The sequence below is a fragment of the Polistes fuscatus genome, unplaced genomic scaffold (assembly GCF_010416935.1).
Source record: "Polistes fuscatus isolate 324 unplaced genomic scaffold, CU_Pfus_HIC Scaffold1, whole genome shotgun sequence".
Classification (NCBI taxonomy): Eukaryota; Metazoa; Arthropoda; class Insecta; order Hymenoptera; family Vespidae; genus Polistes; species Polistes fuscatus.
The window spans coordinates 4,790,182-4,806,448 of record NW_025112997.1 but is presented as its reverse complement, the minus strand read 5'-3'; the positions used below and the strand labels follow the sequence as shown (position 1 = coordinate 4,806,448).

At 33.6% G+C, this 16,267-nt stretch overlaps 2 protein-coding genes and 1 long non-coding RNA gene across 3 annotated transcripts; 1 reads left to right on the top strand and 2 right to left on the bottom strand.

Moving 5' to 3' along the window:
- Positions 1 to 2,701: 2,701 nt before the first annotated feature.
- LOC122517826 lies at positions 2,702 to 3,650 on the bottom strand. Its single transcript, XR_006303934.1, has 2 exons — positions 3,379 to 3,650; positions 2,702 to 3,307 (listed from the first exon to the last, which is right to left on the bottom strand). It is a non-coding gene; the product is annotated as an uncharacterized LOC122517826 (long non-coding RNA).
- On the top strand, positions 3,630 to 8,250 carry LOC122517819 (hairy/enhancer-of-split related with YRPW motif protein-like). The gene is given in 5 exon segments (XM_043636400.1): positions 3,630 to 4,148; positions 4,150 to 4,410; positions 4,412 to 4,533; positions 4,858 to 5,072; positions 7,586 to 8,250. Coding segments are annotated over 5 exon segments (1,269 nt in total). The 5' UTR covers positions 3,630 to 3,896; the 3' UTR covers positions 8,005 to 8,250.
- Positions 8,251 to 10,327: 2,077 nt separating this feature from the next.
- Positions 10,328 to 13,120, bottom strand: LOC122515583. The gene is made up of 2 exons (XM_043632985.1): positions 12,640 to 13,120; positions 10,328 to 11,882 (listed from the first exon to the last, which is right to left on the bottom strand). The coding sequence occupies exons 1-2, from the start codon at positions 12,682 to 12,684 to the stop codon at positions 11,601 to 11,603; spliced, it is 327 nt and encodes a 108-aa protein (XP_043488920.1). The 5' UTR covers positions 12,685 to 13,120; the 3' UTR covers positions 10,328 to 11,600.
- Positions 13,121 to 16,267: the final 3,147 nt, after the last annotated feature.

Here is a 16,267-nt window from a genome sequence, read left to right as displayed (position 1 = left end):
TAAATTTATAACAAATGTATGTTATTTGTTTTCTGGGTCATGGGTAGAAAACGGCGGGGGGTGGGGGGAGTGTTATCAGACGACTCTTCTTTTAAATATCGAGCTAGGGTTTAATAAGTACCATTCATCGGGATGTCTTTGGCTTACTTAAAACTTCACGTTGCTCTTTTTGTCTCGAATGATACACATACTTAAGCACACGCGCGAGCGCGCGCGCGCGCACGCTACACACAAAACGCGAGGAACACCTCGATTTGTGCCACGTGACTTCACGTGCAGAAGTCGCGTGCAGACCGGAAGCAAGAGCCGGATACTTTAGCCTGCCTCACGGTTCCGAGACACGGAATGATATAAGTCATCGATATTGTGACCTGCACAAATTTTAATGCTCCCGTGACTCATTTCAAACGATGGATTTCTTCTTTGTAATTTTTTATTTATATAAAAGTATTAACAAAAGAAAAAGAAAGACATTCATCGGGGGACGGGGTAAAAATGGCTGACACATCTTATTCCTGTTCGTATGTAATAAAAATAAATATAATTTTTGTATTACGAATATATATTAATTTTTTCAACGGTGATAACAAACATCTGTGATGATAAAAAGAATTTTTGGTTTTGTTGATTTTTTCTTTTTTCGATAGAAATATCTTTAAGAAAATAATAATTGATCATTACTTTTTGTTTGTCATTTTAATATATGTATAAAATAAATATGTGTTATTAAAATAATTTATAGAACAGTGTTAATGTTAACTCTCAGCAGTGGCGCGGGATAAAGATCGGTGACGATAATATTACCCGTGGGAACTCCGTACCCTTTAATAATAAGAGGGTAAACTAGTAAAGGGGTGGAAAGGGATACTACATAATACGAAGAATACGGAAGAAGAATAGAAAGGGAAAAATAAAAAGAAGAAGAAAAAAGAAAAGAAAAAGAATAAGAAGAAGAAGAAGAAGTACTCAAAAAGGTAACCAGAATCTGGACCACACGTAGCGACGAATAATGGCTGATCACGAGTCGTTCAAAAATAGTCGCGTGCCATCGCGTGATCCACATTTTTTTTTTCTTTCTTTTTTCCTTTTTTTTGCCAATTTCTCTTTCAAAGAAACACGTGGCTCGTTTGACTAATTTCGCTTAATTCAAGTTTTTATTTAAACTCGTTCTATAAAACTAGAATGATTAAACATTCATATTTAAAATATCGAGAGAATAATATGTATATATAAATAATATTACAATATTGATTATAAACTTTAATATCGTAACATTCGATCGTGGCTTCAACAATTTAGATCAAAAATCAATTGATTTACTAATCATTATATTAAACATTATTAAATGACAACAATCGTTCGTACTGTTAAATAATAAATGATATAAATGTTGTCTTACGTTTCGTTTTAACGTATCAAAGTGTTCCTCGTTCGAACAAATATCAAACCATAATTTTTTGTAAAAGAAACAATTGTCCAAATTAATGAGCAAACGTTTTAAGCAATGACGTAGTAGATAATCGACAATATATTTTATAATCACAACCGGTCGATCGTTACTGAAAAGTTAACAATACGATTAGTCAGCTTGGTTCCCAGGCACACGGTGGTAGCCAGCAATAATCGTGCGAGCGCGTGCTGCATACGATTCCTGTGTGAACTTTATCGTGATCGCACCCTCCCCACGGTTCACGATCACCTACTCTTCTCAAATCTCCCTCCTTTAACCCCCACACCCCTCACCCTCGCCCTCACCCCCGTTCTTAACGCGTTACGATGTCCAGTACTTTGCGATAGGTCGGTCGTCTGTGTATTTGTGTGTGTGTGTGTGTGTGTGTGTGTGTGTGTGTGTGTAGGTGTGTATGTGGATATTCGTCAATCCAAGACCCCAGAACTAGCTTTCGACGCGTGTATGCACGCGTCTAACTTGAAAGAAGGGTGAAGAGGAGGTAGGGGGTGGCCAGTGGGTGTGGGAGAGAGTGAGACCAATCTAGGGTGCCGTCCAAGTGATTTCATGGTGGCGCACGTATCAATTTAAGGGATCGACGAAGGGATAAAACTACTAAGATTCTCGACTTATCGCCTAGCGATATTTTGTCATTACTTAAACTTAACAAATCTTTATCTTTAACTTTAAATCATTGGTATATATCGATTAAGTATTATTCAAGGATTTCAAAAAAAAATAATTTGTATATTTTTAAATAAAATTATTGACACTTTTATCTTTTTTATTTATATATTAGGACGATCAATAAATCCGCGTGCGCGTGTGTGTGTGTGCGTGTGCACTTTTTTTTCTAAACAAATAATATAGGAAAAAATCTCACGAACTTATTTGGTCAATCTAATTTTTCCAAAAGTTATTCTTAGGTAGTTTAAATGAACAGAACAGTCGTCCGAAAAGCGAAAGGTCCTAGATTCGTGTCCTAGTTTAAGACGATCGATGTCTCCCCTTTTGGAGGAACATTTTTTTTAATAAAATACATATTAGGTCTAATATATTTGTAAATCGTCAAGAACTATTCCTATGGGTAACCCAATAAATTTGTTAGACGAATATGTCGAATGATGATAGATAAGAAAGATAAGAATTTCTAATCGAATAGAATAAGATAAAAGATAAGAAAAGATGGATTCCCGAATAAAGAAAGGAAAAAATAGGATAGGTGGAATAGAGTGGGGTGGGGGGAGGGGTATATTTTTGATAGAAAAAAGTGTGCACACCGCGAGTAGAGGAAGCGCCACAGGCGTTCCCACGAAAATCGCCCCTTCCTGATCTCTCAGCTAGTTCTCCCCCTCCCCCTTTCCCCCTCTCCCTCCTACCGAATGTTCATGTAAAGTCCCTACTTCTTGTTTTCTCTCTTTCCTCTTCCCTGTTAAGTCTCGCCTTTGATCCATGGGGTCCCAGCTAAAGCTTTCACCTTGGAGGAAGAGAAGAAACCCATAGGTCCCCCCACTCCAAAAATATATACAAGAGGAGTTCCCCCACTACTGGGCTTGAAACAGGGCACGCGGCTCGTGTGCCGTCCCTGGGTCCTCCCGCACACGACATACGTCCGCCGCCACGCGACTGATGCACACGCGTGCGGGAGCTAGCTAGTACTGGACAGCAACAGCAGCAGCAGCATCAGCACCATCAGGAGAAGAAGTAACATAACCGGCAACACGCATATTGTGCTGTACCTTCTATATTCCTTCGCGACAACGGGAATATAGTGCATCCGCGAAGAAGTTCCTCGCGGTTGCACCAACTTAACACCCAAATCCTGACACGCGACCTCAGGAAGCTGTGCCACGTGTGAACCTGATGATAAACAAGTGCTGCATTAGAAGTTTTTTTTATCGTTGTTAATCGTTTAAAACCTTGTTTCGTACTATTTTCCATCGTTTTATAACCTTTTGTTTATATTTTATTGATTTATCAATTATTAAAATAGTGTGACATTTTGTAAGTGTGATCTCATCGGTATTATCGTTGAGCATGTCGATCGAAATAAATCGAAACACGGTGCATTATGGTGGTGAATTATTAATGAAGAATTAAATCTTGTTTAAGCTCTACGTTTGATTCACAACAACGATTGGTTATCAAGGACAAGATTTAACGATCGGTGCACCCTTTGTTTGGTACCGCAATGCGACTGGTATGACACTTGATCTATTTAACAGAAGCATCGTTATGGGATCGATATTCTATACCAGATAACACCTACTAGCCTGGAAAAGTTAACTTTTCTGATAATCGTGGAAACACTTCACTGACACTGTTTGAACTTTTAACGGAACAACTGCCATCTAAGTCTTCCAATTTTCTATAGACATTATTGTTTCTTGATTATCTTCGATATAAGTTTGTCATAAATAGTTGTGTTAATAAAAAACATCGTGAGAAAATGTGGCGAGTAGTAGTAGCATGCTCAGACGAGAACAGTACGCTCTTGTCATCGGACATTACTTCTGGTGCAGTAGCGCCAACGCATTTACCGTCAGGTCATCATTGGGGTTATCCACCACCACCTCATCACCATTACCAACCGCAACATCCTGACATGCGTCATCATCACGATATGAGACCACCACCTCCTGACCTTCGTCATGCACCACCACCACCACCACCACCCACCGCCACCACCTTCAAACATTAACGATATCAGGAATCACGAAATGCAAAGACCTGATCTTAGGCATCAAGAGATGCAAAGACATCAGGAAGCACAAAGACATCAAGATATGCATAGATCGGAGATTGTCAGGCATCAAGATATCCGACACAATGATGTAAGGCATCAGGACATGTCTGGTATGAGACCTGATATTACAGAAATGAGATCTAATCACGAATATTCCGATATGAAAATGGATGAAATGAGATCTCAAGATGCTAACCAACAACAACAACAACAACACACAGCAGCAACAACAACAACAACAACAACAACAAAATCAAGCTCATCAACAAAGGAATCTTAAAAGAGCTATGAGCGACTCGGATTGCGATGACGTTTTTTCCGAAGAAAGTGGCAAAGAACCGTAAGTATATTTTAATATCTATTTCAATGCAGTAATATTATAGGAATAACCTTGACTTTAAAAAATGACTGTTCGATCGATATACGTAATACATACGTACTACTATAAACGGCTATAATTGGTCGCTATTTTCCACATACCCTATATATATCATGCATCATCTAACTTACGAGAAACTTGAAATATAATCGATAAAATAATTTAATCGATTTTCTAAACAATGGGGAAAAAAAAACCACCAAAATTCATTTCACTCAAAAAACGATCAAGGATTTATGTATATATATATATTTCTTTGTTTGTTTTCTCGTTCGTTCGTTTTAGATGCAACTCACCCGGAGGTGATTCTTGTCAGCACGCATCACGAAAACGTAGGAGAGGGATGATAGAAAAGAAACGTCGCGACAGAATAAACGCATCCCTCGGAGAACTGCGAAGATTGGTGCCTGCAGCAGCTCGAGACCCTCACAGTGCGAAATTGGAAAAGGCTGAAATACTTCAGCTTACCGTTGAACATTTGCGTACTCTTAGAAACAAGGGTAAGTATAAATATATATAAATACACAACTTTTCTTTTTAGAAATAACCCTAACCTTTCTTGACTAATCCTTAAAAATATGTAATCGTAAGCCCAGAACACACACACACACACAACTAATAACACTTGCCTCGAATATAAACGGTAAGGTTAACGGTTATCTGAAAACTATCAAAATCCGTTTGAAAATAGGATATATATGTGTATACGCAATAATGGATCTAACTGTTATTTCAAATAACGGAACTATTGAGAGCTGAGCAAGTTCTTCTACTTCCTTTTTTCTCAGTTTTCTGATTCACAGCTTGTCCTAACCCTTTTCAGAGATATTGCACCCGGGTGTCCTTTAACAGTAAACCCAAAAAAAAAAAAGAAAAAGGCAACGTACAAAAGGTGCTATGTAATGATGATAATGATGTCCAACGCAAAAAATGATTAATCTATATTTTTCTTTTCTTTTTAAAGATCGATACTTTTTAATCTAGATAACAATTCTCGTTTTATCTCGTGTTGTTCAACCAAGCGCATACTTTATTACAAACGTATTCGCGGTTGATCGGGTATAATCGATCAGTAGAAGTTTTAAAGTTACTTTCCAAGTCAAGGCCGATGCAAATCTCAACCTGCATTCTGCTGCAGTAGTATAATCGTGTTTTCTTCCGTATCCAATCACTTCCTTCTGTTTCTCTCTCTCTTTCTCTCTTTCTGTTTCTTTTTACAGCCGTCATTTGCTGATTCTTTTTAAACCGGAAGACACCTGTTGACCGCGCTCTGAGAAACGGTAACTCCATAACCGAATGACCATCTGTCGTTTCGTATAGATTTTCCTCGTTAAAATGCATTCAAACGTTTAAAACAAAACAAAACAAAATAAAAAATTGACTCGATGTTTGTTGTATTAATTAAAACACTTTTTGTTTCTCGTACGTGTGAATAATACTAAATCGTTATACCCCGTACGAGGGAGAACACAATTTATAAAACAAAACAAAATTTTACTCCTCGGAAATGCAATACTCGATAAAGAAAAAAAAAATAAAATAAAAGGGGAAGAGAGAAATAGCTAACTGCAACATCCTGCGGATTCAATAAAGTTTATATTTATAGTAACGTCGATAAAAAAAAAACAAAAAGAAAAAAAAAGAAACAAACGATCGAGTGACAAATTTCGCGAAAGAATCGTTCGATCGTGAACGGCTATTTTAAAATAAATAAATAAATAGATAAATAAATTATAGAAAACAATTTATTTAAAAAATCAAATGATCCAAATCACGTTTGGTATTTAAAAAAAATATTTTCTTTTTTATTATTATTGTATTTTTATATATCCGTATATATCTATTTATCGAACAAACTTATAGAGAGAAACAAACAAAAAGAAATTAGATCGTAAGATTCGAGGCAGGTTTCGCGATATTTCTTAACCAATCCATGAATCCTGTTGAATCCTTGTCATGAATCCCTCCTCCGAAGCAACAGCAGCAGCAGCAGGTGCTGAATCCAACTGGAAGATCCTGTGGGAAGCACAGGAAGTCAACGACTCTTCCTCGATGGCGTTCCCACGATTGGTGGCGGTACGATAAAGAGAGAAAGAAAGAGAGAGAGAGAAAAGAAGTGAGAATGTGTTAGCGTATACGTGTAGGGTGGGCTCGCACTAGCACCCCTCATGAAGAAGGCGCTGAGTTGCCAGCAGCGGACCGGGGCAGATGTCGAACTCTGTGGGAAACCAGCTACCGAGTTCTACACAAACTCACACATATACTCACAATCTTTCTATTGCAATTTGTGAACAATATTGAAAATATATCTATCTTCTCTAGGTGTTGGCCAATCTATAAAATAATATTTTTTTTCTCAAAATTTATATCAAATATGTGTTGCTATGTTCTATATCAAATAATAATTATATTATTATTAAACGTTATTATATGCATGATACAAATAATAATTAGAATAATTATAGAAAAGATTAAATATCAAATAATAATATAAGAGAATCTCATTTTTAATATATTAAAAATATTCATTTAATTTTATTGCAAATATAAATACGCGCCTATGTGTGTGTGTTTCTATAAAAGGAATAAGATTCCTATAGAAATAGTAACTATCTAACACTACTAGAACTTACAACGTCGTGGGACAGAAGCTAGTATTTCAAATTGGCGTGCAAGCTCTTTGCATGTGGCTCCTCCGGTCTATGGGGGTCTAAACGGTTCCCACGCTACCTGTCCCATTGCCCCCACCCTATTACGATACAATACCCCTCCGACTGGCAAAGCCAAGGCTTTTAGTACATCTGAACACTCTCTTTCTCTAATACACTCTTCAGTAAGAAGGCATTGTGATGTCCTGACACGAAAACTTCTACGCATCTTACCTTACAATAATAATAAACCTATCGCAAAATTTCCCATTTTCCTTTTCTATTCTTTTTCTACACATACACACACACACACACACGCACACAGACATACAAATCATTGATCATTGATCATTCTTCTGTCGCAGGACCTGACGGATACGATAGTACAAAGTTAGCTATGGATTATCATGCTGTTGGTTGGAGCGAATGTGCCGCTGAAGTTGGACGTTATCTCGTCACCATGGAAGGTTTAGATGAAAGGGATCCATTAAGGTTACGACTCCTTTCACATCTTCAAAGTTTTCATCGAGAACATCCTGCCGGACCGCCACCTTCAACCGGTGTCCCTGGTTCTGCTGTACCTTCGGCAACAACATTAACGTCAACCTCAACAGCTAGCAACTATGAACCACCTAGTAGTGTACCCACTGGTATGCCACCAGGAACTGGTACTATGCCACCACTTATTGGTGGTGGTGCATTAGGTTGGAGCCAATATCCTACGCAATACGCACAACAACAAGGTAAACCTTACAGACCATGGGGTGCTGAACTTGCCTATTGAGGATATGATTATTTAGGAGAAACTATATCTTTTGATATTAATTTATAATTTATATATTTATTTTTTATTTTTTTTTTTTTTGTTTATAGGACAGGCTCATTTTGTTCGTTTGTTAGAAAGGTCTCTTGATGAATCGCATTAATGAGCCAATTTATTAATTTCTTGTAAATAAGTCATAGTTGTGGTATATTTTGTATAAAAACGATCTCAAAATGTATCTCAGGAATTTGATAAGAATGACCAAAATGTTAGGATTGTATAGATAATACGACATCCTACAAGTGATACGATGATAGTCATAAATTTATATAGAAATATTATATATATTATATTATTTATACAAATTGCTAAAAAATAAAAAAAAAATTAAACGAACAAAAACAAAATAATAATAATAACAATAATAATAATAGTAATAATAATAATAATAGTAATAATAATAATAATAATAATAATAATATTTATACTATAGAATGAAAATTTTGTACAGTGTAAATAATTATATATTTATAAGTTTTTTTGTTTCTTTTTTTTAATAATAATAACATTTGCAATGGATTGAATCTCTTATCGATAGTTGTAACGCAGTGTGAATTTTTTAATAATAGTTTTAATATAAGTTTTTCCTTTTATTATTTTTTGTTAAAATTACATTCCAAAGAAACTTATGCGAAATTATGAAGAAGAAGAAGAAAAATAAATACGTGCCATTGTACGATTAGCCGATTTTCAAATGCGTATAAATGATAGACAACGATATTTTTGCAATACGAATACGAATTTTTTTTAATAAAGAAACAAATGCGAGAAAAAAAAACCGATGACTCCGTGTAAGAGTGTTCCTTTTTATTTTTTTATTTTTTCCTTTCATCTTTCCATCTTTTTGTATTCCTATAATATTAATTTTTACAAAGGTGGTGTAAAAATTGTACGAAGCTTATGGCGAGATGTTACAGACAGTGTATAGTCCTCTTTTCTTATGCAAACATTCTATTCGCAGCTTGCCCAACACACAAATCCATAAAATACTCGTATACATGCACACATACATTCAACACGCACATCTACATTTTATGTATGAGTCCAAAGAACAGAAGAACTCTTGACACCCTCCCTTAGGCTTCCTTCTTTATACGCGAACCAGTTTTACTACGTCTCTCTTTCTCGTTAGTTTAGTTCTCGCAACGTAAAATATATAATGTAAGATTTTTTTAAAAAAAAAAAAAACAAGGAATATAATTGCTACTAGGAATTGCATTGAACCCACCGCCACCACCACCACCACCACCCCCTGGTGATTCTTCTCGTGCGAAAGCAATTTTCGAGAATCAGGAATATCGACTAACGACACGTGCCTATTGTTCATATTAAGCTTTGCAAATTTAAGAAGGCTCGTTACCCTCCCACAGTTTTTCTATCCTCAAAGGATTGCATCCCAGACCACTACGAGTAATTGCTAAAACGTGCACGTGTTGAAACTATTATCATCGTTTCCCTTTAGTTCTTTCTTTTTTTTTTATTTGCTTTTTTCTTTTTTCTTCTTTTGAGAAACGTTGGAGAGAAATAATATGGTTTTTTATTTTAAGGAACATTTTAAAAGCGAAATTTTATTTATGAATTGAACGATCAATAAATCCGATTTATTGATTGAAATTTACTTCTTTTTTTTTATTTTATTATTATTATTATTACTATTATTTTCTATCGGATTTATCAAATGAGTTTGGAATATAAAAATTGTTGTCAAAGAAAAGGGGGATTCATTTGAAAGATTGACGGTAAAAATAAATTTTTCGATGAAATAATTCCAATAGACCAAAATGATTTTAAAACGATGTTACGATAAAAATAAATTTTAACGAAATAATGCTGACCCAAATTAAAGCGACTATTTTAAAAATAATCTAATTTGTGGGAAAGAAAAACAAATATACTATAGCAATTTGCATGAAATGTGAAATGGAATTACGTTAAAAATAATATTCGACCAAATTGTGTGTCACGGATCGATGAAACCATTCCAGAAAAAGTAATTTGAAAAAGGGAAAGAACTTTCCTAATAGAAAAAAAAAGATAAAGAAAGTAAAGAAATAAAAGATATTTATCTATAAAATAACCTTTACTCGCAAATGGCACGAACAAATAAAAAAACTTGTCCAACTACTATAGTATAGTAAACTATTGCAAGACTAGGAAAGTTCATGCATATTTGAAACACGCTAGACGAATGAAAGAAAAGTAATACACGTATACACACATATATATTTATATGTACACATATATACAATAGTGAAGAAGGTGTAAAATTTGCAACAATGTAAAATTCTGACTTCAGTGATCGCATTTTATTGATGACGCTAGTATCTTTTACAAAGTCACAGCCTTATCACGTCTATCCATTCGTATATCTTTCACACATTCAAAATATGTCACACTTATGCCAAATACGTACACATTTACATATTACGTTACATATATGTGATATATATATATATATTTTTTGTTTGTTACATCTATCCTTTTTAAATTTCAATATATGACATAGAAATCTTCATTAATCTAAACAAATATACTTCCGTTAATATCAATTTTCTTCTTTTTTGTTTAATAAATTTATTTACAATTGTAATCGTAGGAAGAATAATATATATATATATATATATTTTTTTTTTATTAATGTTGGAATATTATTTAATTAAATGGACGAAAGAGACTCGTTCGGATAGCGTTTATATGTTTATATGTGTGTGTGTGTGCGCGCGTGTGTGTATGTTTATTAGTGAAACGTTTAACACAAATTTGTGTATACACACATAATTTATCTCATTTGTTTTTTATAATTTACAATAATTAATCATTTGAATTTATTAAAGTACACATACCAACATTTATATCGATTAAAGTATTAGATGAAATAAGTAATATTTTATGATATTGCAAGTATGTTACCTTGGACGTGAAATCGACTCGAGCCAACTAGAAACGAACATTAACTTTATTACTATTCTATTCTATACTATATTCTTGCACACATAGGCATATCCAATATGCGTTTGTACTATATTTGGTATTGCTGCACGATAAAAAAAAGAAAAAAGAACTTTTATCGAATAATAGCAACAAGATCGTATCGTTTGCTAGAAAAACATTTTCTTTTTTTGTTTTTTTTTTTTTTAAATTAAAACAAATTCGATCAATCCAATAAAAGCTTATTTTCTAAAAATTTATGCTAGAAATACACACAGAGACGGAAATACAAATTATCTTAAGTTTATGCATTTGTGGACGATGATAATTACAATTAAGTTAAACGAGATCAAAATAATAATAATAATAATAATAATAATAATAGTGAGATTTGTTTAAAGATCTATTTCGGAAGACCATCATGTAAAAAATTTTCCATTGGTCTAACAACATGCGCTTCATCATATCTTTCTTTTAAATAAACTTTTCTCTTTTATTGCCAGCAATATTAGGAACGCGTGTAATAAATAATAAAAATATATGTACAACGGAGAAATAGAAAGATAGAGAGAGAAAAAAGTGTATAAATAATAAAAGAAATAAAATTAGTTATTTTACAATAACGAACGTTAGATCGTCGTCATTTCGTTTTCAATGTTCTCGTTTCTCTGATTTTCTTCGTACTCGTCGCAGCAATTACAACATCTCGATTCGCAATCGTCGATGTTCTCGATGACGTAAGTCATATAAGTGTCGATACTTTTCGCATCCAGGGATGGAAGAGACAAGGAAAGTGATACTGCATCAAAATCTCCTATACTTGATTGCCAACCATTTCCACCATCACCACCACCATTGGATTGTTGCGACCTTTTCAATTTCCGACTCCTCGTTGACAGCTTCTTGATCGCCTACGATTAAAATTAACGGTATATGTGTGTGTTTTTTTTTCTATCTATTGAAAACAATGTCAAAAAAACAATTCTCCTACTTTCCTAACTCTACCCCAATCCCTTATACATCAACCCACCACCACCTGATATCACCCCAAACCCCACCACCTCCCTCCCACTTCTAACTACTACCCCTTCCTCATCCTTCCTGACTACAAACGAAACTCTCTGACGTAAAACACGCAAGCTAACAGATTACGTTACACGATAATATTCCTATCTTCATATGTAAGTAAGTGTACGTGTGTATATACACGTATGTGTGTGCGTTATGTATTTCTAATGTTACAATAACACGTTTTCAATGCTTCCAGATAGAACAATCAAGATTTATCATTTATCTATTCCATTTATCTATCACATTCGTAATACTTCTTGCTTTTTGCTTTACTCTAAATTGGTTTCTTTTCTTTGCTTTTCATAATTGATAAAAATATTAAAAAGCTCTCGGAAGTGGAATCGAACGATCAAAAACGATGAGCAAGCCAATGCCCGGGTCACTCTCGGATGTCACGCTCGAAAATTAGGTCGTCGAGCTACGAACTTTACACACATATATACGTATGTACGTGTATGTCTCTCTCGCTCTCTGCACGTATACTTGTTTATAACTAAACTTATGCACGTATTATACGTCGTTTGACGCATAACATTACGTATGATTATTTTTTTGTATAATTAAAAAAAAAAAAACAACACCGTTGTGTTTTCTTACCCGTAAAATTCTGCGCCCTGATTTGCTCAACAATTTTTTCAACATGATCACTTAAAAATATATCCTCTTCTTCCTTCTCCCTCTTCTTTTTCTATGGGGTGATATCCTTGTTGGTGAATGATGTTGAATATTTTGAAGGATTTTCTGTGACGTCACTAAACGTAAGTGTCCAAGTTAATTGTTCCAATTTTATCGATGATGTATATTATTCTTTCCTTTTGTTTCTTTTTATACTTAATTTTCAATTTCAATTTATATACGAGAAATAAAAAGAGATAATAGAATGAAAATGCGTAATTTTCGAATGTCAGAGAATTACTTTCGTATTTTTGTCCTCTCTCTCTCTCTCTCTCACCCTCTGTATATGTATATGTATATATATATATATATATATATATATAGATATATATATGTATGAGTGTATCAGAGTAACGTAAAATACGATCGATGCGAACTGTACGCCGTCGCGAGACGAAATGCCGCTCCTGCAAGTTACCCTCTCCTATTTATTACCTCGGTCGGCCGCGACCTTATCACACATTATGAGAACCTCCCCCCAGCCCCTTCCCCCTTTCTCCCTATTCCCCCTCTCCCCCTCTACGTTTTGCTCTCTTTCCCTATCATTTTCTCTTTCTCTCTCTTTCTCTGGGGGTTGCTCGTTTACCCTCACCCCTTGTAACTTTTGGAAGAAAGATTTTACGAGACAACCCTGTGGACAATTTTCCCCTAACACGCTTAAGACGAATCTTTTTGATATCATCTCGTGACATCTTTCCATTCTCCCACCGATCGTCATATTCTCTTACTACCTCCAAGATGATCCCTTTTTTTTGTTTTTTTTTTTTTTTTTATTATAATTTGTTTTGTATATTCTTCTATTAATTATTGAAAGATTGCTGATCAAAAGTATTGAAATTATTTTTCCAATTTTCGATGAATTTTCGATTACATTCTTTTCATTCCTACACTAGGTTATAATATTTTCGTAGATAATATGTTTCCTTTTCTTTCAATTTGTTTTTTATCTTTTACTAATCGATCGAAAGATTTTGTTACAATGTTTTGCGTTTATGTATCAGGTTGCTCGGAAAAGTTTGTACCGATTTATAAATATTAAAGTGTTTTTTTTTTTTTTTTTCAAATTTTCTTTCCGGGTAATCTAATAATATGAAAAAGAATATATATGTTGTTTATTTATTTAAATGAAAAAGAAAATTTTAAACAAATTTTGTATAACATTCGGGTATTATTTTTATCATTAATGTTTTAATTATAAAATGTATCATTATAATTACGAATAATTTCATGAGTATTACATTTTATATGTATCTCGTTTATTTTTATTTTCATATTTTAACTTAATAAATTTCGAATATTTATTGATGATAATTAATATATTACTTTTGTTCGTAATAATTATTAATTACAATCCTAATAATAAAATTAAATTTTTATTGAACTAATAATTATTTAGAAATTGCAACAATAATAAATTCTTGAAATCTTTTCGATCGATATGAAACATCATAGATTTAATTTTTCTATTTGAATAGAAACAATAACACAATAATAACAGTTATGATGAATATTAATGAAAAAATAATGCAACGATCGATTCAATTCTATTTGGTGTCCAGTGGGATCATGAAAGAGTGAGAGAGAATGAAAAGAAAATCGAATTGGATTAATGGCTCGATGATTGATGGCGAATTGTCAATAGAGTATACACTATCTCTGAACCATAGATATAATAGGATAAGTTAATTGATCGTAGATTCCACTCGATTGATTTTTCGTCCTTGCATTCTATTATTATTTGCATTTCCTATATATACCGATTAGATGGAATATTTTTGTTATCCATGGTCGATAAATTTCCACCACCACCCACCTCCAACCTTAAAATAAATTATTGAAAATAAAATATTTTCATTTTCATAATAATTTTATTATCTTTTTTTCATTATTATTTAATATATCTCATATGTGATATTCAAAGAACCGCCAATGAAATATATGTATGAACACTTAAACGTAATTAAATGATCGATCCTAAGATCGAGAACCAACCTCGTTTCTGTGCACGTGCATCTCGAACGTGGACACGCGTCGATCGTACATCTCTGCGGTCAGAGAGAATCAAATCATCTACAATATTTGTAGAAAGATAAAGATAAAGATAAAAAGATTGACAAAAAAACTCTTCCTTCGTTGCTATACTTTTGTTTTTTTTCCATGGGGTACCATTTGGATGTTTTTGTTTACAATTCGAAACGAAAAAAACAAGGCACATAAATACGAATAAAAATGAATTTAATTCTCGCTGATAACAAAATATACAAAAATTCGTGGAAATGATTCGATACCTTTGGTATTTCCTTCTTCTTGTTTTTTACAAGTTAATTACAAATGAGATCAAGATGAAAAGACGATAATGTTTATAGCTCACGTTAGCGTACTTTCAATAAAATGGTCGATCATGTGTGTCTGTATATATGTGTATTAGTTACGTGTAGATGTGACGCGTGTGATCGAGGTAGTTCTCACGCGAGGGCACGTGCCATTCGTCGTACCCCTCGACGTACGACGTTCGAGCTAACAGCCACGTGCCGGCTCGATGCTTCCACGGAAAACTCATAATTGTCATAACATTCGAGCATGGACGACGACGAAGAAGACTAAAGACAAAAAAGACTAAAAAAGACAAAGAAAGAAAGAAAGAGAGAGAGAGAGAGATCCTTCCATAGAATTGAATTCATAAGTGCCCTCCTTCGTTCTATGCTAAAACCTCTTTTGTGTTTGCAAATCTCTTCTACTTTTCTTTTTTTTTATTATTTTTCTTTATTGAAATGAACTTTCTTAGCCGATTGTAAAGATCAAATTTTATGAAATGACATAAAAAGAGAGGGAAAGAAATAAAGTAAGATAGAACCCATAATCGATCATCGACATAAACGAAATTATGGATGTACGTGTGGACACACACGTACACGATACACAAACGAAAATATTAGTACAGTACAGTACTGTTATTTGATTTACTTTAATTGATTGTTAATAAATCGAAAGGAAATGTATATTGTAGTTTAAAAGTACCGAATATGAATACGATGTACCGTCATCTTTACAATTCACCGTTACACTGGACCTTGTTGTCCTCTGTGAAAGTTATTTTATTAATTGTTGTTCATATGACTTTTCGAAAATTGCGCATGTCTCTAACGGGAATAATATTCCTTATAAATAGAATTAAAGATTATAACATTATGATATAAGCATTCTTTTAATCTTTATATAATTGTTTAAACTAAAATATATTTGTTTTAACGTTACTTTGCAATGATGACTTCGTAGGTAAAATTTTCGTCTAACAGAATATAAGATCCAAATTATTTAATATTCAAAGTCATAATATGTATGTAATAATTGTTAATTAATCGAAAGGCATGTATATTGTGACATAATATATGATCGGTGCACCGTCTTCCTCGAAATCCACCGTTAGACTGGCACGTTGTCCTCTGTGAAAGTTCTTTAATTAAGTGTTGTTTATATGACTTTTCGAAAGGTATTTCGTTATATATACATATATATATTCGTCATAAATAAAATCTATTCATCTGAAAGT

What these genes read in the sequence shown, in the direction of transcription:
- LOC122515583 (XM_043632985.1), bottom strand. Translation starts at nt 12,684, where the DNA reads ATGTTGAAAAAATTGTTGAGCAAATCAGGGCGCAGAATTTTACGG. An exon ending in CAGGGCGCAGAATTTTACGG is followed by an intron (nt 11,883 to 12,639) that starts GTAAGAAAACAC and finishes TTTTAATCGTAG; the next exon opens with GCGATCAAGAAGCTGTCAAC.